A 21,878-nucleotide genomic window follows, 5' to 3' on the forward strand; every position below is an offset into this window, starting at 1 on the left:
AACAAATGGGGTAAACACTCTATATCATGGTCCGATACGAAACCAACCAACCATCGGACTGATTCGCTGCCGTTGATGTATATTCCATCGCATGGCTGACATACAGAGTTCTCGCATAGAAGAAGAAAAACTGGCCCGTTCTCTCCGCATGCTTCCTTAATGCACCCGGAAATCAAGCTCGCGATTATGGATCACACAGCTCGCCCCAAATCATTCTCTCACCCAACGAGTTGGCCCTGCTGTCACCGCCGTGCCACCACTCCTTCGCCATGACGCCGCTCCCTCCCATCCGAGCCGAGGCCTGCACGTCCAAGAAGAACGAATCATGCCGCTCCGCCGTGGTAAATAATGATCGTAGCATTAGGTCCGGAGGCGGCCTAGCCTGCGTCCGACGAGGAAACACTTGGTACTTGAGGGATCGGCGGAGGGCCAGAGATGCTTCCACTTGTGCTTGGCGTCGTCTCAATCCCTTCACCGACAACACGAATTAGAGAAGGTAATTGCAAGTGACCCGGTCCCAATCTGTTCATATCTTCTCCACTTTCGATCGAAATTTAAATCGATATAATCATGTATGGCATCTCCTGAGCTGACTACTTCACTACGCCTTCAGCTAACGGTATATCCATGCTACAACATCGGTCAGTCCATGCCGCTCCGTCATACGTTACTTCATTGCTCAGTTCAGCGACTACAAGATCTGAGAAGGTAGTAATAGCAACTGAACTAGGTCACCATGTGTGCCTATTTCTGAATTTACCAAGCACTAAATCCTTGTAGTCCTCCGCTATTTTGAATTTGTGAAATCAGATTTAATAGCCGATTCATATACCAGATAACGAAGCTCGCTGGTGCGTGAGTATATCTGAGCACCGGCAGCCGCAAGCTCCACCAACTAGGATCGGATTCCACAGTTGCTATGTATCTATGATTTGATGTACAATCCTACAAACATAGGACTTGATCTACTGATTTTCGTTCGTATGACTTAGGCTCTCAAATATCCACTTGTTCATCACAAATTTGATCACCTACATCTTTGCATCGGCATGGTATTTTTCGTTTCTAAATTTGTATGCTTCCACTAGGTTTCTCAAGCGATGTGATAGCTATTTAACTGCTACAGATATCCGGTGCTTCATATATATATGCAATATGTGCTTCTCACGTCTAGATGGCACTATGACCCGGTTTCATAAGTTTGTATCCATGCTTCTTATATCTCTTACATACGCTTCCCAGGTAAGATGCAATGCAGCCAGCCACCCAGCTATTTAACTGCTACAGAGATCCAATGCTTCATATATATGCCATATGTGATTCTCATGTCTAGATGGCACTATGGCCGGGCTTCATAAGTTTGTATCCATGCTTCTTATATCTCCTACATACGCTTCTCTATAACTATGCTTCTTATGTCCATAATTGGGCTTCGTCAAGGTTTCAATTTGCTTCGTTATAGAGGTAGTACTATTTCTTCAGTACATAGATATTGCTCCATATTCTTATTTCTTTTGCTTCCAAATCATGTTCATTTTTTTACTTTCCATGATATGCTTTTTATAATTTCTAGGTATCATGAAGGAGGTTGATTCTAAGCGTCTTTTGAAGAGTCTAGCAGGACAGTTGAATGATGGATGGTACGAGTAGTCAATGCATTGCGTCATCGACGCAACGCTCACAGTCATATAGTAGTGCAACCACATGAGAAAAGTCGACGCATGGTGAAGCGGTGCGTCGGCGACCAAGCAAAATTTTCCCCAGCTAGCAACGGCGGATGCTCTCATGTTCTCCTGCATCAACAATCCTTGCAGAAACCATGTAATGCGTTCGTTCGGAGCATCTTTTTATTCGTGAATCTAACACGGCACTGATCAGATGTATATGAAGCAAATAGATGAAGTAAAGGAAACATAGAAAATTATGAATTGAAATTTACATAATGTTAATACGAAGCATTGTTCTAATTGACGAAAAGCCTGTATTAATCTTTTTGGGAGCATAGTTGATTGGTGTTTGTATATATACAATGGATTGAAAGCTCTAATTTCCAGTATATGAAGCAACTAGCCGAAACAATGCGAACACATGTTGTTATGAGTTGAACATTGGGTTCATGGAAGTAATCTGTAGATTAGATAGGAGCAGATTCAATTTGTGTAGAAACAGTCTCGTATTCGCTTGAACCTTGAAGCATTTGCAAAAGATCCGCAGTTGCTCACTCGCAAAATAAATCTCTATTCCATGGAAGCAATTTTGGAAATAGTTTCATTGGAAAAATATTTTTATTAAAAAAAATTGTTCAGCATGGAAACGAATTATCCACGAGATGGGAACATAATTTTTTGCTGTGTTTCAATAAACCAGTACTCCGGAACTATTTTTTCAAACATTAAAAGATATTTGGAAGAAAATGTTAATAGCGGAAGCAAGAATAGGAAAAAAATAAGTTTCTAAAAAACTGCTTCCTTTATATTCGGAATTTGTTTCCTAAAAATCATCAATTTAATATTGGGAAGTTATTTCCTAAAAACAGTCAATTAAGCAGACAAAAATAAGAATGAAAGGATAGCCACATCAGCGTGCATTACGGAAATTGCAACTATCGGAAGCATGCAATCGAAATTTAATACGGAAGCATTCAATCGTCCACAAATTACAGGAACTAGATGCGCCTCTGTTTGACTCGATCGTACGGTGCGGCAGCTTCCGATCGTACGGGTGAATAGTGGTCCGATGGGAAGCCTAAATCGGCATCCGATGCCTAGCGGTGCCCGAAATCTTTCCTAAAAAAAGAAGTTAAAACAAACTGCCATGGTGACTCTGCACGATTAGACACAATGCCTGTTATCAGTTTCTTTGTTAGTTTTAGCAGAAAAATAATGTTCAGAAGTTTTGTTTTGAAACCAATAATGTTTTGAAGTTAGTTCAGCGGCTTAAACGAATGACTTTTTTTACAGCTAAAAATGACATATATCCAATAACAAACAATGGCATCCCTTCATTTTAGAACATTCCAGATCAGTCTTGATCGCTGGCGGGCCGCTGCTCCATTTCGACCAAAATCAAACCAAACCCTCGCCTGGCCTCGCCGCCATGGCCGACGGCGCCGCCCCCCTCTCCCCTGCCGGCAGCCGGCGGGACCGCCTCAGCGCCCTCAGCGACGACCTCCTCCACGAAATCATCACCCAGTACCTCCCCGTCACCGAAGCCGCCAAAACCGCCGCCCTCGCCAGGCGCTGGCGCCACCTCTGGAAGTCCACCCCGCTCGTCCTCCGCGACGCCGCCCTCCCCGAGCCCGCGCGCGACGCCGCGGTCCCGCGAGTCCTCGCCGAGCACCCAGGCCACTTCAGCGCCGTCGTCCTCCTCGACTGCAGGCTCGCCTCCCTGGACCGTGAGCTCCCCGACTGGCCGCGCCTCCTCGCCGACAAGCACACCCAGAAACTCTATCTCGCCAACCGCTCCACCCCGAACCTGACCTACGACGCCTTGCCGCACATCCCCGCCGACATCCTCCGCTGCGACTCGCTCCAGGAGCTCTTGCTGGGCTTCTGGGCGTTCCCCGTCGACCTCTCCCACGGCGCCGGCATCTCTCTTCCCAACCTCAGGTGCCTCACCTTGATAATGGTTGCCATAAGAGACGACGACCTCGAGCACCTCATCACTGCCTGCACCGTTCTGGAGATCCTGAAGCTCAGCGGCACAACACCCAAGCGCATCCATCTCCGCAGCCCAAGCCTCCGGTGCGCGCTCGTTGGGCTGTCCAGGGTGGAGGACTTCGCGGTGGTGGACGCGCCGCTGCTCGAGCGGCTCGTCTTGTTTCTGCCCAGTAAGGTTACCACGGTCAAGATCGGTTATGCAGCCAACCTGCGGGTGCTCGGCCACCTGGATACAAGAGTTCACAGGCTGCAGATCCGCGACACCGCGATCGGGGTACGTCCATACTGCTATCTCTCCCTCTCTCAACTTATTGTGCCATCCACATCGATCCATTCAGCATGTTCTCCTCCGTGGTCATAAAGTAGTCAATTGATTTTGATACTATTGCTCAATCCAATGCAGTCTCTCAAAATTATTACACCCGTCATGATACTTCCTACAGTAGTAGTATGATCATAGAAAACTTGATGAGTAATGATGTGGACCTTCATTTATGTTTTGGGTGTTACCTGCAAATTGACTGGAACCCGCATGATGATTTGCAGCTGGTAGTGGAACAGGCGAAATGAAGTTTTGGGCATGCATTTTTTATGGAGGTCTTAATCACTGCCTGCTGGAATTTTTGGTTGATTCTCAATGGGAATATTTTCAGACAGGAGAGGCATTCTTTCACTAAGTGGAAATGCAAATTTATACATGACATCTCTTTGCTGCAATATAGGATTAAACCCAAGCATAACGATAGTCTGCTTTCATGGATCAGGACTCTGCCTTAAGTGTCCTCTTCTTGTATTTTTTCTAGTCTAGTCTTTCCTTTTGTGTTCTGTGGGGCTGAGTAATAAAAAAAAATGATGTAGAACTGTCTTGGTGGTCAGGTTGGAGGACTCATTTCACATTTGGTTGAGGGTGGTCTCTCTATACTACAATATGCTGATGATACTATACTTTTTTTGGAGCATGACCTAAACAAAGCAGTTAATATGAAATTAATTTTGTGTCTCTTTGAAGAATTATCGGGACTCAAGATTAATTTTCATAAGAGTGAGATTTTTTGTTTTGGCAAGGCAAAGGAGGAGGAGGAACAGTATAAACAGATCTTTGGATGTGATGCTGGACAACTCCCCTTTAGATACTTAGGTATTCCAATCCATTACAAGAAACTCAAGAACTCTGAATGGTATCCGGTAGAAACAAGGTTTGAGAGTAAATTAGGGTGCTGGAAAGGGAAGTTACTATCCTATGGTGATAGGTTAGTGCTTATCAATTCAGTGCTAACTAGCTTACCGATGTTTATGTTGTCTTTCCTCCAAATACCTGTTGGGGTAAGGAAACGTTTGGACTACTATCGATCTAGATTCTTTTGGCAGTCCGACGAAAACAAAAGAAAATACCGGCTTACAAAATGGAACATTGTGTGTCGACCTAAAGACCAGGGAGGCTTAGGTATTGAAGTCCTAGAGATCAAAAACAGATGTTTATTGAGTAAATGGTTGTTCAAACTTTTTAATGAGGACGGGGTGTGGCAGGAATTGCTACATAATAAATATCTGAGACATAAGACATTATCAGAGGTTGAGGCAAGACCTATTGACTCGCCTTTCTGGAAAGGACTTATGGAGGTCAAACAGGAGTTTTTTTCTAGGGGTGTTTTCAAGGTGGGTAATGGTAGCAATACCCGTTTTTGGGAAGATACCTGGTTAGGTAAGACTTCGTTGGCCCAACAGTACCCGTCACTTTATAATATTACTCACCATAAGAATGTCACGGTCGCACATGTTCTTGGTCAATCGCCTTTGAACATTACATTTCGAAGATTGTTAAATGGTAATAAGTGGTCTTCCTGGTTACAACTATGTCGGAAATTAATGATGGTGCATCTGAATGAAGACGAGGACCGCTTCATTTGGAATTTGTCATCAAATGGTGTGTTTACAGTAAAGTCGATGTATGAGGATCTTATGTGCGATCATACCCCCTTCTTGAGAAAATATTTATGGAAGGTTAAAATTCCGTTAAAAATTAAGATATTCATGTGGTTCTTGAGTAACAAGGTGTTGTTAACAAAAGATAATCTAGCTAAAAGACATTGGAATGGGTGTACAAAGTGTGTTTTCTGTGGGGAACAGGAGACCATTCAACACCTTTTTATTGAATGCCCTTTAGCTAAACTCTTATGGCGTACTGTGAATTTTACTTATGCTCTTCCACCTCCCACCAATATTACTAATATGTTTGGTAACTGGTTGAAGGGAGTTGATAGACAATCTAAGGCATTTATCCGGATTGGGGTTGCTGCTTTATGTTGGTCTATTTGGAGGAGCAGGAATGACATAATTTTTAATAAAAAACCTTCCTTTCATTTTTTGCAGGTTATTCATATGGTTTCCCATTGGGTCCAACTTTGGGCCCTACTCTCTCCGGAGGGGCAGCGGGATGTCATGGCTTCTGGATGCACACGGCTCCTGATGGTCGCTCAGGATATCTTGTGCCAGGCTGGTTGGCGTCATACTAGAAGACTATGTTGATTTATAGTTTTGCTATGTGTTTCTTTCGATGGTTGATTCTTGTATCAATCCTCGATGATGAGTGATTTGTAAACAATTATACTTTGAATATTTTCAATAAAAGGCTGTGTGCATCATCATGATGCAGAAGCCGGGGATGACCCCCATTTCGAAAAAAAAGAACTGTCTTGGTGGACCGCATTGCAGCTTAACACAGTGCCCAGCACAAGCACTGCGATTCCAAGCGTCAAGATATTGGCGGTGACTGTGAATTTTGGTGTCCTCTGGGAGGTCAAGATGCTGGCCTGCTTCCTCAGATGCTTTCCCAATATTGACACGCTGCACATCGAGGTAGCTGCCGGTTCCTTCAGTCAGTCCATCATTTTTCAGTGGTATCTAGCAGCACCATATATATGTAACTGATCTTTTTCACTCTTTGGTTCGCATTTGCAGTCTGCCCTGCATGGTCCATCTGTAACTGCCAATGAACCCAGTGGGGAGCATCATGCCAGGTTCTGACAGGAGGCAAGTCCGGTTGAATGCGTGAGATCAGACGTCAAGAAGATGGTCATCCACGAATTCCGAGGGAATCAAAACGAATTCCAATTCCTCAAGTTCGTCGCCATGAATGCCCAGGAGCTGCAGTCTTTGCATGTTGTGTTGCAAGAAGAAAACATTTCTTTGACTGACAAGGTGAACGAGATAAGAGAGAAATTGGAGAGTCTTCAGTTTCAAACAGGGATCTCTGGAGTGCTGCTGGTGTTGCCTACAGAGGGCACTCTTTCGAGATTGCAGAAAGCAACCGATCTCACATTCGATGACCCTTTTCGCTTCTGAATGCATTGTTATTTTGCCCAATGTTTTTCATGATTGATCCGCTCCTTTTGGGGAATCGCTGACTGTAGATCATGTTGTTTCGGGTGTAGGCATGCTTCTCCTGAGATATGGCTGATTTCAACTAGCATGAATATGTAAGTAGACTTGAAGCTAGAACAAGTATCCAAAAACAAGTGTTATTTTCCATGTGTTGTCCAATATCCATGTGTTGGTATTATAACAGCCATGTTCTTCTGAATATAGTGCGCTAGTTCTGTAGCATGTCTTACGTGCCATTTGCTTTGCTTGTCAAATTTTGGTCAGTTGTCTTCAGATGTTCAGGGTATGATGAGCTTTTTTGACATGTTACCTACCTCTTCTCTGTGCATTGCAGTGACCGGGATAAGGATTTGTTCTTGTTTAATGCATCAGCTTTAGTAGACATGATCAGGATGGCAAATGCTTGTGATCCCATGCCGTATGATAGCTCCGCTAGTTAACTTCTTATTGTCCATCAGAAGCTGATCTTCTGTAGCTGTAAGTACAACTCTCAAAGCTGAAGCCATGTGTGAACATTTAACTGGGTATTGTGTTTCTTTAGGGCGACTGGCTATTTTGTTTAATTAAAGTGAGCAAACCTGGTGCTGGTGACCCTACTTAGTGTTTGTGCATCTGGGAATCGAAGTTATCTGTTCTTTCAGCTAATGAAATGTTGTAGGCTCACTAGTTTTTGCAAGCAATTCCTTTCTTCACAAATGGCACCTGACGGTGCCAAGTGAAGCTGAATTGGTACTGGCAAATGGGGAGGAAGCAAATATAGTTCAGTCTTTCAGAAGCCCTTCTATCCGACTGCTATGTGTCATTGATTTTGGTAATTAGCAATTGCTAGAATGTGTAAAACTAAGCCTAAAACTCCAGCTCCAGAAGTACTGCAATTGCTTCTCCTGATATATGGCTGATTTAACTACCATTAGTACGCAAGTGTTGAATCTACAAGTTATTATCCAAAAAAAAAGTGTTATTTTCCATGTGCTGTCCAATATCTATGTGTTGGTATTATAACAGCCATGTTCGTCTGAATCTGAATATGGTGCACCAGTTTTGTAGCATGTCTTAGTGTCATATGCGTTGCTGCTGTCAATTTTGTTCATTATCATCATATGTTCAGGGTATGCTGAACTTGTTTGGCGATGTTACCTACCTCTTCCCTTTGCATCATAGTGACAAGGATAGGGTTTCTTCCTTTCTAATTGTATCAGGATCAGGACACGGCAAATGCTTGTGATCCCATGCCGTATTTAGGTTTGGCTGGCGTGTTGTGTGGATGCCATAAGAACTAAATATCAGTGTCCAATCTCACATATCACTATTGCTCAGGTATTTACATGATCTTGCAGTGTATTTAGATCAAATAACCTGAATGGTGGCAAAGATAAATAGCGTACTTGTTTGGCAGGCTGTGCAAGCTTTGGACCAACGGCGGAGCCAGGAAATAAGCATAAGGGGGTGGACATTGAGCACAACTTAAAATCCCCACAAAATTTACTGAATATATAGGGTTTTGTTTTGTCACCGTAGCAAAAATACGTACCGCCATACCCTTATTAGATACCGAGAAAATAAAATGTTTAGACATCTACAATAGGTAGCCTGGAGTCAAAATATACGATTTGATAACTATGAAATGACAATTCTCAGTCGGATTGCATGCGTGTAGTATTATTGAATTCATGAATGTTTCAAACCTTGAGAATTCATTGCAGTATTTTTCAGAATGTATGTTAAAAAGCTATCTCTTAGAAACCTAGAGATTTTTTTTTGAACAGATAAGGCCCCGAAGGACCGAGAAGCTCCATTAAACGGTGGGTACAAATACAAAAAGGACCTTGGCTTGAGTAGAAGTAGCACAAGAGTCCTGAAATATTACAAGAAGGACCCCAAAAAGATAAAGTGAAAAGCAATCAAGTCCTTCTTCTCCACCGCGCCGTTGACTAAATCGGGCCACGATCGCTGGCGGCGACGCCGGGGACTACGCCACTTGGTTCATCGCCAGGATGGACCACCGTGCCGAGATTGAAGATCTTCCACCGCAGCACTAAGGCCTAGAGGAAGTTGATTCTCCCCGGAGCAAATTCTCCCGAGGTGCGGAGAGGCCCCCTTGGCCAAAGATAGCGGCGGCTGCCGATGCTTGGGATCTGCCGCTGATTGAGAGCTTCCGTCTGAGCACCGCACGCTCACCAGTGTGCCTCCGAACTCGAGATCGACGAACTCTGGGGCTCGCACCCTCCTGTCTGTCCCCACAACCACAAGGAGGAGGAAGAGTTGCCCAAGAATCCACCAAACCGAGAGTCAGAGAGAAGTACCAGGATCTCCTCTTCGCCGGGGAGAGCGCACTGCTCCACCTCTCCTCCTCGCCTCCACGACCGGCCAGAAGAAGCTCCGTTTTGCGTCGCAGAAAGCATCGCCCCTCCCCCTCGCCTCCATGGCCGGTCAGGGGAGGCTCTGCTTCGCAGCACCCCAACAACAGCACAAGATCCGCGGCCCCTACTTTATTTGCGGAGACAGTGGCTCCCTCCTCGACTCCATGCTCCAACCACAGGAGCCATAGCAGCAAGAAGAAGAACCCTAACCCCCAGATCTTGTCGCCTAGATCCGAGGTGCAGCTCCAAAACACCACAAAGGGACAAAAACTACAAAAAAGAAACTAAATATCTACAACCGGCGCCTTCTCCTCTCCATCTCCGACCGGCTATTCCGGCAGAGAGGAGGAAGGAGCGGCCCGGTAAGGAGGAAGGCGGACAGGTGTAGCTGGCTGAGAGCGAGATGGGGGGGGGGGGGGGAATGAGAGCCTCTAAACCTAGAGATTAGTGCTTACCCTTTCCATATGCTAGCTTCCTCCTTAATTCAGTTGATTAGGCAATCAACCGGCTGCTCTTTCTTATGAAAGATACACTTGTTTCGTTTCGAAGTACTATTTTTCTTGACATAGATTTTGGAACTTGGTTGCTTTGGTGCTTCTAATACTGAAGAATAGAGAGAGGGGAGAGAAACTACGGACAGTCCATCGGACTAAGGGACATGTGGAGTGTTTTGATGGTTCGACGGAGGCGGGTTCATCTTCAGCCAAGCGGGGCACAACCTTGGGGTCGGCGTGGTAGTTGAAGCAGTGGCTTCGGTCTTTTGCCTCCCTATATTACGTTGAGGTCTAGTGTTGACCTGGTGGGTCGCCGACTCGTGTAGAACGCAGCCTCAGGGCTTGTGTATGGTATTGTGTTGCCACGGGTTTTAGCCAGTTTTCTTTAGAAAACGGGCCAGCTCTTTTCTTCCGCATCCATCAATGGTAAAGTTTTTGCCTCAGTTTCGAAAAAACAAAAGGAAAAGGCATTTCTTCGTTTTAAGCGTGAGCTCCGGCATCCGGGAAGAAAACATCCTCTAGAACATTCCAGGTTGGTCTAGACCGCTGGGCCGCCGCTCCATTTCCACCAAAATCAAACCAAACCCTCGCCTCGCCTCGCCGCCATGGCCGACGGCGCCGCCCCCCTCTCCGCTGCCGGCCGCCGCCGGGACCGCCTCAGCGCCCTCAGCGACGACCTCCTCCACGAAATCATCACCCAGTACCTCCCCGTCACCGAAGCCGCCAAAACCGCCGCCCTCGCCAGGCGCTGGCGCCACCTCTGGAAGTCCACCCCGCTCGTCCTCCGCGACGCCGCCCTCCCCGAGCCCGCGCGCGACGCCGCGGTCCCGCGAGTCCTCGCCGAGCACCCAGGCCACTTCAGCGCCGTCGTCCTCCTCGACTGCAGGCTCGCCTCCCTGGACCGTGAGCTCCCCGACTGGCCGCGCCTCCTCGCCGACAAGCACACCCAGAAACTCTATCTCGCCAACCGCTCCACCCCGAACCTGACCTACGACGCCTTGCCGCACATCCCCGCCGACATCCTCCGCTGCGACTCGCTCCAGGAGCTCTTGCTGGGCTTCTGGGCGTTCCCCGTCGACCTCTCCCACGGCGCCGGCATCTCTCTTCCCAACCTCAGGTGCCTCACCTTGATAATGGTTGCCATAAGAGACGACGACCTCGAGCACCTCATCACTGCCTGCACCGTTCTGGAGATCCTGAAGCTCAGCGGCACAACACCCAAGCGCATCCATCTCCGCAGCCCAAGCCTCCGGTGCGCGCTCGTTGGGCTGTCCAGGGTGGAGGACTTCGCGGTGGTGGACGCGCCGCTGCTCGAGCGGCTCGTCTTGTTTCTGCCCAGTAAGGTTACCACGGTCAAGATCGGTTATGCAGCCAACCTGCGGGTGCTCGGCCACCTGGATACAAGAGTTCACAGGCTGCAGATCCGCGACACCGCGATCGGGGTACGTCCATACTGCTATCTCTCCCTCTCTCAACTTATTGTGCCATCCACATCGATCCATTCAGCATGTTCTCCTCCGTGGTCATAAAGTAGTCAATTGATTTTGATACTATTGCTCAATCCAATGCAGTCTCTCAAAATTATTACACCCGTCATGATACTTCCTACAGTAGTAGTATGATCATAGAAAACTTGATGAGTAATGATGTGGACCTTCATTTATGTTTTGGGTGTTACCTGCAAATTGACTGGAACCCGCATGATGATTTGCAGCTGGTAGTGGAACAGGCGAAATGAAGTTTTGGGCATGCATTTTTTATGGAGGTCTTAATCACTGCCTGCTGGAATTTTTGGTTGATTCTCAATGGGAATATTTTCAGACAGGAGAGGCATTCTTTCACTAAGTGGAAATGCAAATTTATACATGACATCTCTTTGCTGCAATATAGGATTAAACCCAAGCATAACGATAGTCTGCTTTCATGGATCAGGACTCTGCCTTAAGTGTCCTCTTCTTGTATTTTTTCTAGTCTAGTCTTTCCTTTTGTGTTCTGTGGGGCTGAGTAATAAAAAAAAATGATGTAGAACTGTCTTGGTGGACCGCATTGCAGCTTAACACAGTGCCCAGCACAAGCACTGCGATTCCAAGCGTCAAGATATTGGCGGTGACTGTGAATTTTGGTGTCCTCTGGGAGGTCAAGATGCTGGCCTGCTTCCTCAGATGCTTTCCCAATATTGACACGCTGCACATCGAGGTAGCTGCCGGTTCCTTCAGTCAGTCCATCATTTTTCAGTGGTATCTAGCAGCACCATATATATGTAACTGATCTTTTTCACTCTTTGGTTCGCATTTGCAGTCTGCCCTGCATGGTCCATCTGTAACTGCCAATGAACCCAGTGGGGAGCATCATGCCAGGTTCTGGCAGGAGGCAAGTCCGGTTGAATGCGTGAGATCAGACGTCAAGAAGATGGTCATCCACGAATTCCGAGGGAATCAAAACGAATTCCAATTCCTCAAGTTCGTCGCCATGAATGCCCAGGAGCTGCAGTCTTTGCATGTTGTGTTGCAAGAAGAAAACATTTCTTTGACTGACAAGGTGAACGAGATAAGAGAGAAATTGGAGAGTCTTCAGTTTCAAACAGGGATCTCTGGAGTGCTGCTGGTGTTGCCTACAGAGGGCACTCTTTCGAGATTGCAGAAAGCAACCGATCTCACATTCGATGACCCTTTTCGCTTCTGAATGCATTGTTATTTTGCCCAATGTTTTTCATGATTGATCCGCTCCTTTTGGGGAATCGCTGACTGTAGATCATGTTGTTTCGGGTGTAGGCATGCTTCTCCTGAGATATGGCTGATTTCAACTAGCATGAATATGTAAGTAGACTTGAAGCTAGAACAAGTATCCAAAAACAAGTGTTATTTTCCATGTGTTGTCCAATATCCATGTGTTGGTATTATAACAGCCATGTTCTTCTGAATATAGTGCGCTAGTTCTGTAGCATGTCTTACGTGCCATTTGCTTTGCTTGTCAAATTTTGGTCAGTTGTCTTCAGATGTTCAGGGTATGATGAGCTTTTTTGACATGTTACCTACCTCTTCTCTGTGCATTGCAGTGACCGGGATAAGGATTTGTTCTTGTTTAATGCATCAGCTTTAGTAGACATGATCAGGATGGCAAATGCTTGTGATCCCATGCCGTATGATAGCTCCGCTAGTTAACTTCTTATTGTCCATCAGAAGCTGATCTTCTGTAGCTGTAAGTACAACTCTCAAAGCTGAAGCCATGTGTGAACATTTAACTGGGTATTGTGTTTCTTTAGGGCGACTGGCTATTTTGTTTAATTAAAGTGAGCAAACCTGGTGCTGGTGACCCTACTTAGTGTTTGTGCATCTGGGAATCGAAGTTATCTGTTCTTTCAGCTAATGAAATGTTGTAGGCTCACTAGTGTTTGCAAGCAATTCCTTTCTTCACAAATGGCACCTGACGGTGCCAAGTGAAGCTGAATTGGTACTGGCAAATGGGGAGGAAGCAAATATAGTTCAGTCTTTCAGAAGCCCTTCTATCCGACTGCTATGTGTCATTGATTTTGGTAATTAGCAATTGCTAGAATGTGTAAAACTAAGCCTAAAACTCCAGCTCCAGAAGTACTGCAATTGCTTCTCCTGATATATGGCTGATTTAACTACCATTAGTACGCAAGTGTTGAATCTACAAGTTATTATCCAAAAAAAAAGTGTTATTTTCCATGTGCTGTCCAATATCTATGTGTTGGTATTATAACAGCCATGTTCGTCTGAATCTGAATATGGTGCACCAGTTTTGTAGCATGTCTTAGTGTCATATGCGTTGCTGCTGTCAATTTTGTTCATTATCATCATATGTTCAGGGTATGCTGAACTTGTTTGGCGATGTTACCTACCTCTTCCCTTTGCATCATAGTGACAAGGATAGGGTTTCTTCCTTTCTAATTGTATCAGGATCAGGACACGGCAAATGCTTGTGATCCCATGCCGTATTTAGGTTTGGCTGGCGTGTTGTGTGGATGCCATAAGAACTAAATATCAGTGTCCAATCTCACATATCACTATTGCTCAGGTATTTACATGATCTTGCAGTGTATTTAGATCAAATAACCTGAATGGTGGCAAAGATAAATAGCGTACTTGTTTGGCAGGCTGTGCAAGCTTTGGACCAACGGCGGAGCCAGGAAATAAGCATAAGGGGGTGGACATTGAGCACAACTTAAAATCCCCACAAAATTTACTGAATATATAGGGTTTTGTTTTGTCACCGTAGCAAAAATACGTACTGCCATACCCTTATTAGATACCGAGAAAATAAAATGTTTAGACATCTACAATAGGTAGCCTGGAGTCAAAATATACGATTTGATAACTATGAAATGACAATTCTCAGTCGGATTGCATGCGTGTAGTATTATTGAATTCATGAATGTTTCAAACCTTGAGAATTCATTGCAGTATTTTTCAGAATGTATGTTAAAAAGCTATCTCTTAGAAACCTAGAGATTTTTTTTTGAACAGATAAGGCCCCGAAGGACCGAGAAGCTCCATTAAACGGTGGGTACAAATACAAAAAGGACCTTGGCTTGAGTAGAAGTAGCACAAGAGTCCTGAAATATTACAAGAAGGACCCCAAAAAGATAAAGTGAAAAGCAATCAAGTCCTTCTTCTCCACCGCGCCGTTGACTAAATCGGGCCACGATCGCTAGCGGCGACGCCGGGGACTACGCCACTTGGTTCATCGCCAGGATGGACCACCGTGCCGAGATTGAAGATCTTCCACCGCAGCACTAAGGCCTAGAGGAAGTTGATTCTCCCCGGAGCAAATTCTCCCGAGGTGCGGAGAGGCCCCCTTGGCCAAAGATAGCGGCGGCTGCCGATGCTTGGGATCTGCCGCTGATTGAGAGCTTCCGTCTGAGCACCGCACGCTCACCAGTGTGCCTCCGAACTCGAGATCGACGAACTCTGGGGCTCGCACCCTCCTGTCTGTCCCCACAACCACAAGGAGGAGGAAGAGTTGCCCAAGAATCCACCAAACCGAGAGTCAGAGAGAAGTACCAGGATCTCCTCTTCGCCGGGGAGAGCGCACTGCTTCACCTCTCCTCCTCGCCTCCACGACCGGCCAGAAGAAGCTCCGTTTTGCGTCGCAGAAAGCATCGCCCCTCCCCCTCGCCTCCATGGCCGGTCAGGGGAGGCTCTGCTTCGCAGCACCCCAACAACAGCACAAGATCCGCGGCCCCTACTTTATTTGCGGAGACAGTGGCTCCCTCCTCGACTCCATGCTCCAACCACAGGAGCCATAGCAGCAAGAAGAAGAACCCTAACCCCCAGATCTTGTCGCCTAGATCCGAGGTGCAGCTCCAAAACACCACAAAGGGACAAAAACTACAAAAAAGAAACTAAATATCTACAACCGGCGCCTTCTCCTCTCCATCTCCGACCGGCTATTCCGGCAGAGAGGAGGAAGGAGCGGCCCGGTAAGGAGGAAGGCGGACAGGTGTAGTCAGCCGAGAGCGAGATGGGGGGGGGGCGCCCCCAATGAGAGCCTCTAAACCTAGAGATTAGTGCTTACCCTTTCCATATGCTAGCTTCCTCCTTAATTCAGTTGATTAGGCAATCAACCGGCTGCTCTTTCTTATGAAAGATACACTTGTTTCGTTTCGAAGTACTATTTTTCTTGACATAGATTTTGGAACTTGGTTGCTTTGGTGCTTCTAATACTGAAGAATAGAGAGAGGGGAGAGAAACTACGGACAGTCCATCGGACTAAGGGACATGTGGAGTGTTTTGATGGTTCGACGGAGGCGGGTTCATCTTCAGCCAAGCGGGGCACAACCTTGGGGTCGGCGTGGTAGTTGAAGCAGTGGCTTCGGTCTTTTGCCTCCCTATATTACGTTGAGGTCTAGTGTTGACCTGGTGGGTCGCCGACTCGTGTAGAACGCAGCCTCAGGGCTTGTGTATGGTATTGTGTTGCCACGGGTTTTAGCCAGTTTTCTTTAGAAAACGGGCCAGCTCTTTTCTTCCGCATCCATCAATGGTAAAGTTTTTGCCTCAGTTTCGAAAAAACAAAAGGAAAAGGCATTTCTTCGTTTTAAGCGTGAGCTCCGGCATCCGGGAAGAAAACATCCTCTAGAACATTCCAGGTTGGTCTAGACCGCTGGGCCGCCGCTCCATTTCCACCAAAATCAAACCAAACCCTCGCCTCGCCTCGCCGCCATGGCCGACGGCGCCGCCCCCCTCTCCGCTGCCGGCCGCCGCCGGGACCGCCTCAGCGCCCTCAGCGACGACCTCCTCCACCAAATCATCACCCAGCACCTCCCCGTCACCGAAGCCGCCAAAACCGCCGCCCTCGCCAGGCGCTGGCGCCACCTCTGGAGCTCCACCCCGCTCGTCCTCCGCGACGCCGCCCTCCCCGAGCCCGCGCGCGACGCCCTGGTCCCGCGAGTCCTCGCCAAGCACGAAGGCCACTTCCGCACCGTCGCCCTCCACGACCTCAGGCTCGCCTCCCTCGACCGTGAGCTCCCCGGCTGGCCGCGCCTCGTCGCCGCGAAGCACACCCAGGAACTCCACCTCGCCAACCGTTGCCAGGCCAACGACATCCTGCCGCTCGTCCCCGCCGACATCCTCCGCTGCGGCTCGCTCGAGGAGCTCATGCTAGGCTCCTGGGCGTTCCCCGTCGACCTCTCCCGCGGCGCCGGTGTCTCGCTTCCAAACCTCCGGCAGCTCACCCTGGTAACGGCTGCCATAGAAGACCGAGACCTCAAGCACCTCATCACCGCCTGCACCGCTCTGGAGATCCTGAAGCTCGCCGGCACAACAGCCAACCGCATCCACCTCTGCAGCCCAAGCCTCCGATGCGCGCTCGTTATGCTGTCCAGGGACGAAAACTTGGCGGTGGTGGACGCGCCGCTGCTGGAGCGGCTCGTCTTGTTTCTGCCTGCTACTCCTGCAATGGTCAAGATCGATCATGCAGCCAACCTGCGGGTGCTCGGCCACCTGGATACAAGAAGACTTCACAGGCTGCAGATCCGCGACACCCTCATCGAGGTACGTACGGCAATACTGCACTACCGCTATCTCTCCATCTCTCTCCCTCTCTCTCAGCTTATGCCATCCACCTCGATCCATTCAGCATCTTCTCCTCTGTGATCATAAAGTAGCTAGTCAATTGATTTTGATACTATTGCTTCTTGGTGCACCTCAATGCAATGCAGTCTCTCAAAATTAGTACATGATCCATCCAACATGATATTTCCTAGAAAACTTGATGAGTAATGATGTGGACCTTCATTTATCTTTTGAGTGCAAGTAAAGCATAAGAATTCGGAATTACCTGCAAATTGACTGGAACCCGCATCATGATTTGCAGCTGGTGTAATGGAACAGGCGAAAACAAGTTTTGGGCATGCATTTTTTATGGAGGTCTTAATCACTGCCTGCTGGAATATTTGGGAATATGTTCAGAGTGGAATTGCAAATTTGTACATGACATATCTTTGCTGCAACATAGGATTAAACCCAAGCATAAGGATAGCCTGCTTTCTTGAATCAGGACTCTGCCTTAGTGTCTTCTTGTATTGTATTTTTTCTAGTCTAGTCTTTTCCTTTATGTACATAGGACTTGCTTTTTGGGTTGAGTACGTAATAAAATTGCTGTGGGGATGTTGCCTCACAGTTCACGGTCAAAAATAAAATAGTAAAATGGTTTGGACCTGTCTCTCAAAGCTATAGATTACCCGGTACATTGATCCATCCATCATGATATTCCCTATGATAGTAGAAAACTTGATGATTAATGATCTCTGCCTGTCTCGGTGGACTGCATTGCAGCTTAACACAATGGCGAGTACAACCACTGCGATTCCAAGCGTCAGGATATTGGCGGTGACTGTGAATTTCGTTATCCTCAGGGAGGTCAAGATGTTGGCCAGCTTCCTCAGATGCTTTCCCAACATTGACACTCTGCACATCGAGGTAGCTTTTTTTTTTTTTGATAAAGGATGCTTTATTACTTTTGAGAAGCAATTACATCCAGCATCTGCATAACCAGGATGCACACAGCCGTTTATGATAGTCAAGTCTAGAATAAAAAGATGCCAAACTAGAAACTAGGCGAAATACATATCGGAACGATGAAACGTAAAACGCCTAAGATGGGGGTGGGGCTTCAATCCGTAGACTATGCTGCCACCCATGTAGGGAAAAAGTATCCCTCGCCGTAGCCTCCAATCGTGTACAGACCTCCGTAAATAGGTCTCGGTTCTCCATACGCTGAAGAGGTAACCATGAACGAAGAATCCCCGTACATCTGTAGATAACCTGCAACAAAGAGGAGTTAATGTCATTAAAAATCTTGTCATTTCTACTCAGCCAAAGCGCCCAGATAACTGCTAGCGCCCCCACCCTAAGAAGCAACTTGAACCTTGAATCTATACCATGAAGCCAATTACCAAAGACATTGGCCACACTAGTGGGAGGATACAAGGTAGACGCTACTTGGATGACAGACCAAATAGATCTCGCAAACGGGCACTGGAAGAAGAGGTGTTTAATAGTTTCATCATGATGACAAAAAACACATCTAGAGCTTTCTTGCCAATTCCGCTTAACAAGATTATGTTTGGTGAGGATGACTCCTCGACGAAGGTACCATCCAAATTTTTTGATTTTTAGTGGTATCTTCATCTTCCAAATTTTTTTATTATTATCAACTGGTAAATCAGAATGGATTATGGCAGTGTATAAGGATTTCACCGAGAAAGAGCCATCTACATGTAAATTCCACCTAAATTCATCTGGTTCAGGCGATAGATTAACATCCCCCAACCTATGAATTAAAGCATTCCATGCCTCTAGCCTTTGCCCAAGCAAAACGCGTCGAAACGTCACATTCGGTGGAGAGGTAGCCATCACTGTGGCAATGGTATCTCCCTTGCGACGAACGATACTATACAGTGCAGGATACTGTTCACTTAGGGGTGCATTGTCTAACCAAGCATCCTCCCAGAACCGTATCTGTGCTCCATTCTTAATTGAGAAAGTACCATGACGAAAAAAGTTATTTTTTGACGCCATTAGACCAGCCCAGAAGTGTGAATCTCCAGGTTTCCAAACCACCTAAGATAACGTCTTGGAGCCTATATACTTTCTTCGGAGTATAGTTTGCCAAATCCCGTCCTCGGTAAGGAGCTTGAAAAGCCATTTACCTAGCAGAGCTGTGTTTTTGACTTCTAGGTCATGAACTCCAAGCCCGCCTTGATCTTTAGGACTACAAACTACACTCCATTTAACCAGTCGATATTTCTTTTTTCTCACTATCTCCTTGCCAAAAGAATCTGGATCGATAATAATCGAGTTTGTGCAGAACTCCTTTTGGCAAAAGGAAGAATGATAATATATACAGTACCATATTTGTCAGTACCGAATTAATGAGTACCAATCTTCCTCCCAGAGATAGCAATTTGCCTTTCCAACTACTAAGGCGCTTCTGTAGTCTTTCCTCTACTATTTTCCATTCAGCGATCGTGAGTCTCCGGTAATGAATCGGAATACCCAAATAGCGAATGGGAAATTGGCCTTGCCCGCAACCGAACAACTCTGTATAAAGAGCTGTATCATTTTGGGCATCACCGAAACAGAACAATTCACTTTTATGGAAGTTAATTTTCAATCCCGACAACTGCTCAAAAGCTACCAAAATTAATTTCAGGTTCTGAGCTTTTTCGAGATCATGATCCATAAACAGAATTGTATCATCGGCAGCTGGTTACTTCAGCCAGACAGTCGTTTTTGAATGGTATCTAGCAGCTAGCCAGCACCATATATATATGTAACTGGTCTTTTCACGCATTGGTTCACATTTTGCAGTCTGCCCTGCATGATCCATCTGTAACTGACTAACTGCCAATGAACACAGTACGGAGCTTCATGCCAGCTTCTGGCAGGAGGCAAGTCCGGTTGAGTGCTTGAGATCACGTGTCAAGAAGATGGTCATCCACGAATTCCGAGGGGATCAAAACGAATTTGAATTCCTCAAGTTCGTCGCCATGAATTCCCAGGAGCTGCAGTCTTTGCATGTTGTGTTGCAAGAAGAAAACACTCTTCCACTGGCAAGGTGAACGGCACAAGAGAGAAATTGCAGAGTCTACGGTTTCAAACAGGGGTTTCTGCAGTGCTGCTGGTGTTGCCTAAAGAGGACTCTATTTCGAGCATGCAGAAAGCAACTGATCTCACATTCGATGACCCTTTTCGCTTCTGAATGCATAGTTAATGCACCATATGTTTTTCAAGATTGCTCCGCTCCTTTTGGGAAATCGCTGACTGTAGATCATGCTGTTTCGCGTGTAGGCATGCTTCTCCTGAGATATGGCTGATTTCAACTAGCATGAATACGTAAGTAGTCTTGAAGTTAGAACAAGTATCCAAAAACAAGTGTTATTTTCCATGTGTTGGTATTATAACAGCCATGTTCTTCTGAATATAGTGCGCTAGTTCTGTAGCATGTCTTAGGTGCCATTTGCTTTGCTTGTCAAATTTTGGTCAGTGTCATCAGATGTTCAGGGTATGATGAGCTTTTTTGACATATTACCTACCTCTTCTCTGTGCATTGTAGTGACTGGGATAAGGATTTGTTCTTGTTTAATGCATCAGCTTTTGTAGACATGAGCAGGATGGCAAATGCTTGTGATCCCATGCCGTATGATAGCTCGGCTAGTTAACTTCTTATTGTCCATCAGAAGCTGATCTTCTGTACCTGTAAGTACAACTCTCAAAGCTGAAGCCTTGTGTGAACATTTAACTGGGTATTGTGTTTCTTTAGGACGACTGGCTATTCTGTTGAAAGTGAGCAAACCTGGTGCTTGTGACCCTACTTAGTGTTTGTGCATCTGGGAATCGAAGTTATCTGTTCTTTCAGCTAATGAAATGTTGTAGGCTCACTAGTGTTTGCAAGCAATTCCTTTCTTCACAAGTGGCACCTGACGCTGCCAAGTGAAGCTGAACTGGTACTGGCAAATGGGGAGGAAGCAAATATAGTTCAGTCTTTCAGAAGCCCTTCTATCCGTGCCTGTGTACTGCTATGTGTCATTGATTTTGGTAATTAGCAATTGCTAGAATGTGTAAAACTAAGCCTAAAACTCCAGCTCTGCAATTGCTTATCCTGATATATAGCTGATTTCAACTACCATGAATACGCAAGTGTAGAATCTACAAGTTATTATCCAAAAACAAGTGTTATTTTCCATGTGCTTGTCCAGTATCTATGTGTTGGTATTATAACAGCCATGTTCTTCTGAATCTGAATATGGTGCACCAGTTTTGTAGCATGTCTTAGGTGTCATATGCGTTGCTGCTGTCAATTTTGTTCGTTATCATCAGATGTTCAGGGTATGCTGAACTTGTTTCGGGATGTTACCTACCTCATCCCTTTGCATCATAGTGACAAGGATAGGATTTCTTCATTTCTAATTGTATCAGGATCAGGACACGGCAAATGCTTATGATCCCATGCCGTATTTAGGTTTGGCTGGCGTGTTTGGATGCCATAAAAACTAGTAAATATCAGTGTCCAATCTCACATATCACTATTGGTCAGGTATTTACATGACCTTGCAGTGTATTTGGATCAAATAACCTGAATGGTATTTGGATGAAATAACCTGAATGGTGACAAAGATAAATAGCGTACGTGTTTGGTCGCCCGCTATCATTTTGGGCGTTTTGACATCATGGCCCCTTTGGACCAACGGCGGAGCCAGGAAATAAGCATAAGGAGGCCAGACATTGAGCACAACTTAAAATCCAAAAAAAAAAATACTGAATATATAGGGTTTTGTTTTGTCACCGTAGCAAAAATACGTACCTCCATACTCTTATTACATACTGAGAAAATAAAGTGGATCATGGTTAATGATGCAAGTGGGTTAATAGTACGAGTAGAAAAAAATACTGAGTATATAGGGTTTTGTTTTGATGCATTGATAGAAAAAGAAATTTATATGTACATGTTCAAGAAAGAAC

The 21,878-nt window shown here is 46.0% G+C and overlaps 1 protein-coding gene and 2 pseudogenes across 2 annotated transcripts; all 3 read left to right on the forward strand.

The window, feature by feature from the left end:
- Positions 1-3,006: 3,006 nt before the first annotated feature.
- On the forward strand, positions 3,007-7,262 carry LOC127313066 (F-box/LRR-repeat protein 13-like; annotated as a pseudogene).
- A 3,100-nt stretch (positions 7,263-10,362) lies between these two features.
- On the forward strand, positions 10,363-14,226 carry LOC127313065 (F-box/LRR-repeat protein 13-like). 2 transcript variants are annotated; one of them, XR_007858773.2, is made up of 6 exons: positions 10,363-11,336; positions 11,947-12,090; positions 12,193-12,710; positions 12,950-13,092; positions 13,815-13,932; positions 14,012-14,226. XR_007858773.2 is itself a non-coding variant. In XM_051343601.2 (3 exons), the coding sequence occupies exons 1-3, from the start codon at positions 10,500-10,502 to the stop codon at positions 12,574-12,576; spliced, it is 1,365 nt and encodes a 454-aa protein (XP_051199561.1). In that variant the 5' UTR covers positions 10,363-10,499; the 3' UTR covers positions 12,577-12,837. The 2 variants fall into 2 exon arrangements, 1 of the variants encoding a protein (XP_051199561.1); XM_051343601.2 differs by lacking the exons at positions 12,950-13,092; positions 13,815-13,932; positions 14,012-14,226 and having other exon boundaries at positions 12,193-12,837.
- Positions 14,227-15,932: 1,706 nt separating this feature from the next.
- LOC127313068 (putative F-box/FBD/LRR-repeat protein At1g78760) lies at positions 15,933-21,042 on the forward strand (annotated as a pseudogene).
- The last annotated feature ends 836 nt before the right edge of the window (positions 21,043-21,878 follow it).

Source organism: Lolium perenne, chromosome 7 (genome assembly GCF_019359855.2).
Source record: "Lolium perenne isolate Kyuss_39 chromosome 7, Kyuss_2.0, whole genome shotgun sequence".
Taxonomy (NCBI): domain Eukaryota; kingdom Viridiplantae; phylum Streptophyta; class Magnoliopsida; order Poales; family Poaceae; genus Lolium; species Lolium perenne.

Coding starts and splice junctions, on each gene's coding strand:
- LOC127313065 (XM_051343601.2), top strand. CDS start 10,500: ATGGCCGACGGCGCCGCCCCCCTCTCCGCTGCCGGCCGCCGCCGGGAC. Junction 11,337..11,946: donor TCCGCGACACCGCGATCGGG/GTACGTCCATAC, acceptor ACCGCATTGCAG/CTTAACACAGTGCCCAGCAC. Junction 12,091..12,192: donor TTGACACGCTGCACATCGAG/GTAGCTGCCGGT, acceptor TCGCATTTGCAG/TCTGCCCTGCATGGTCCATC.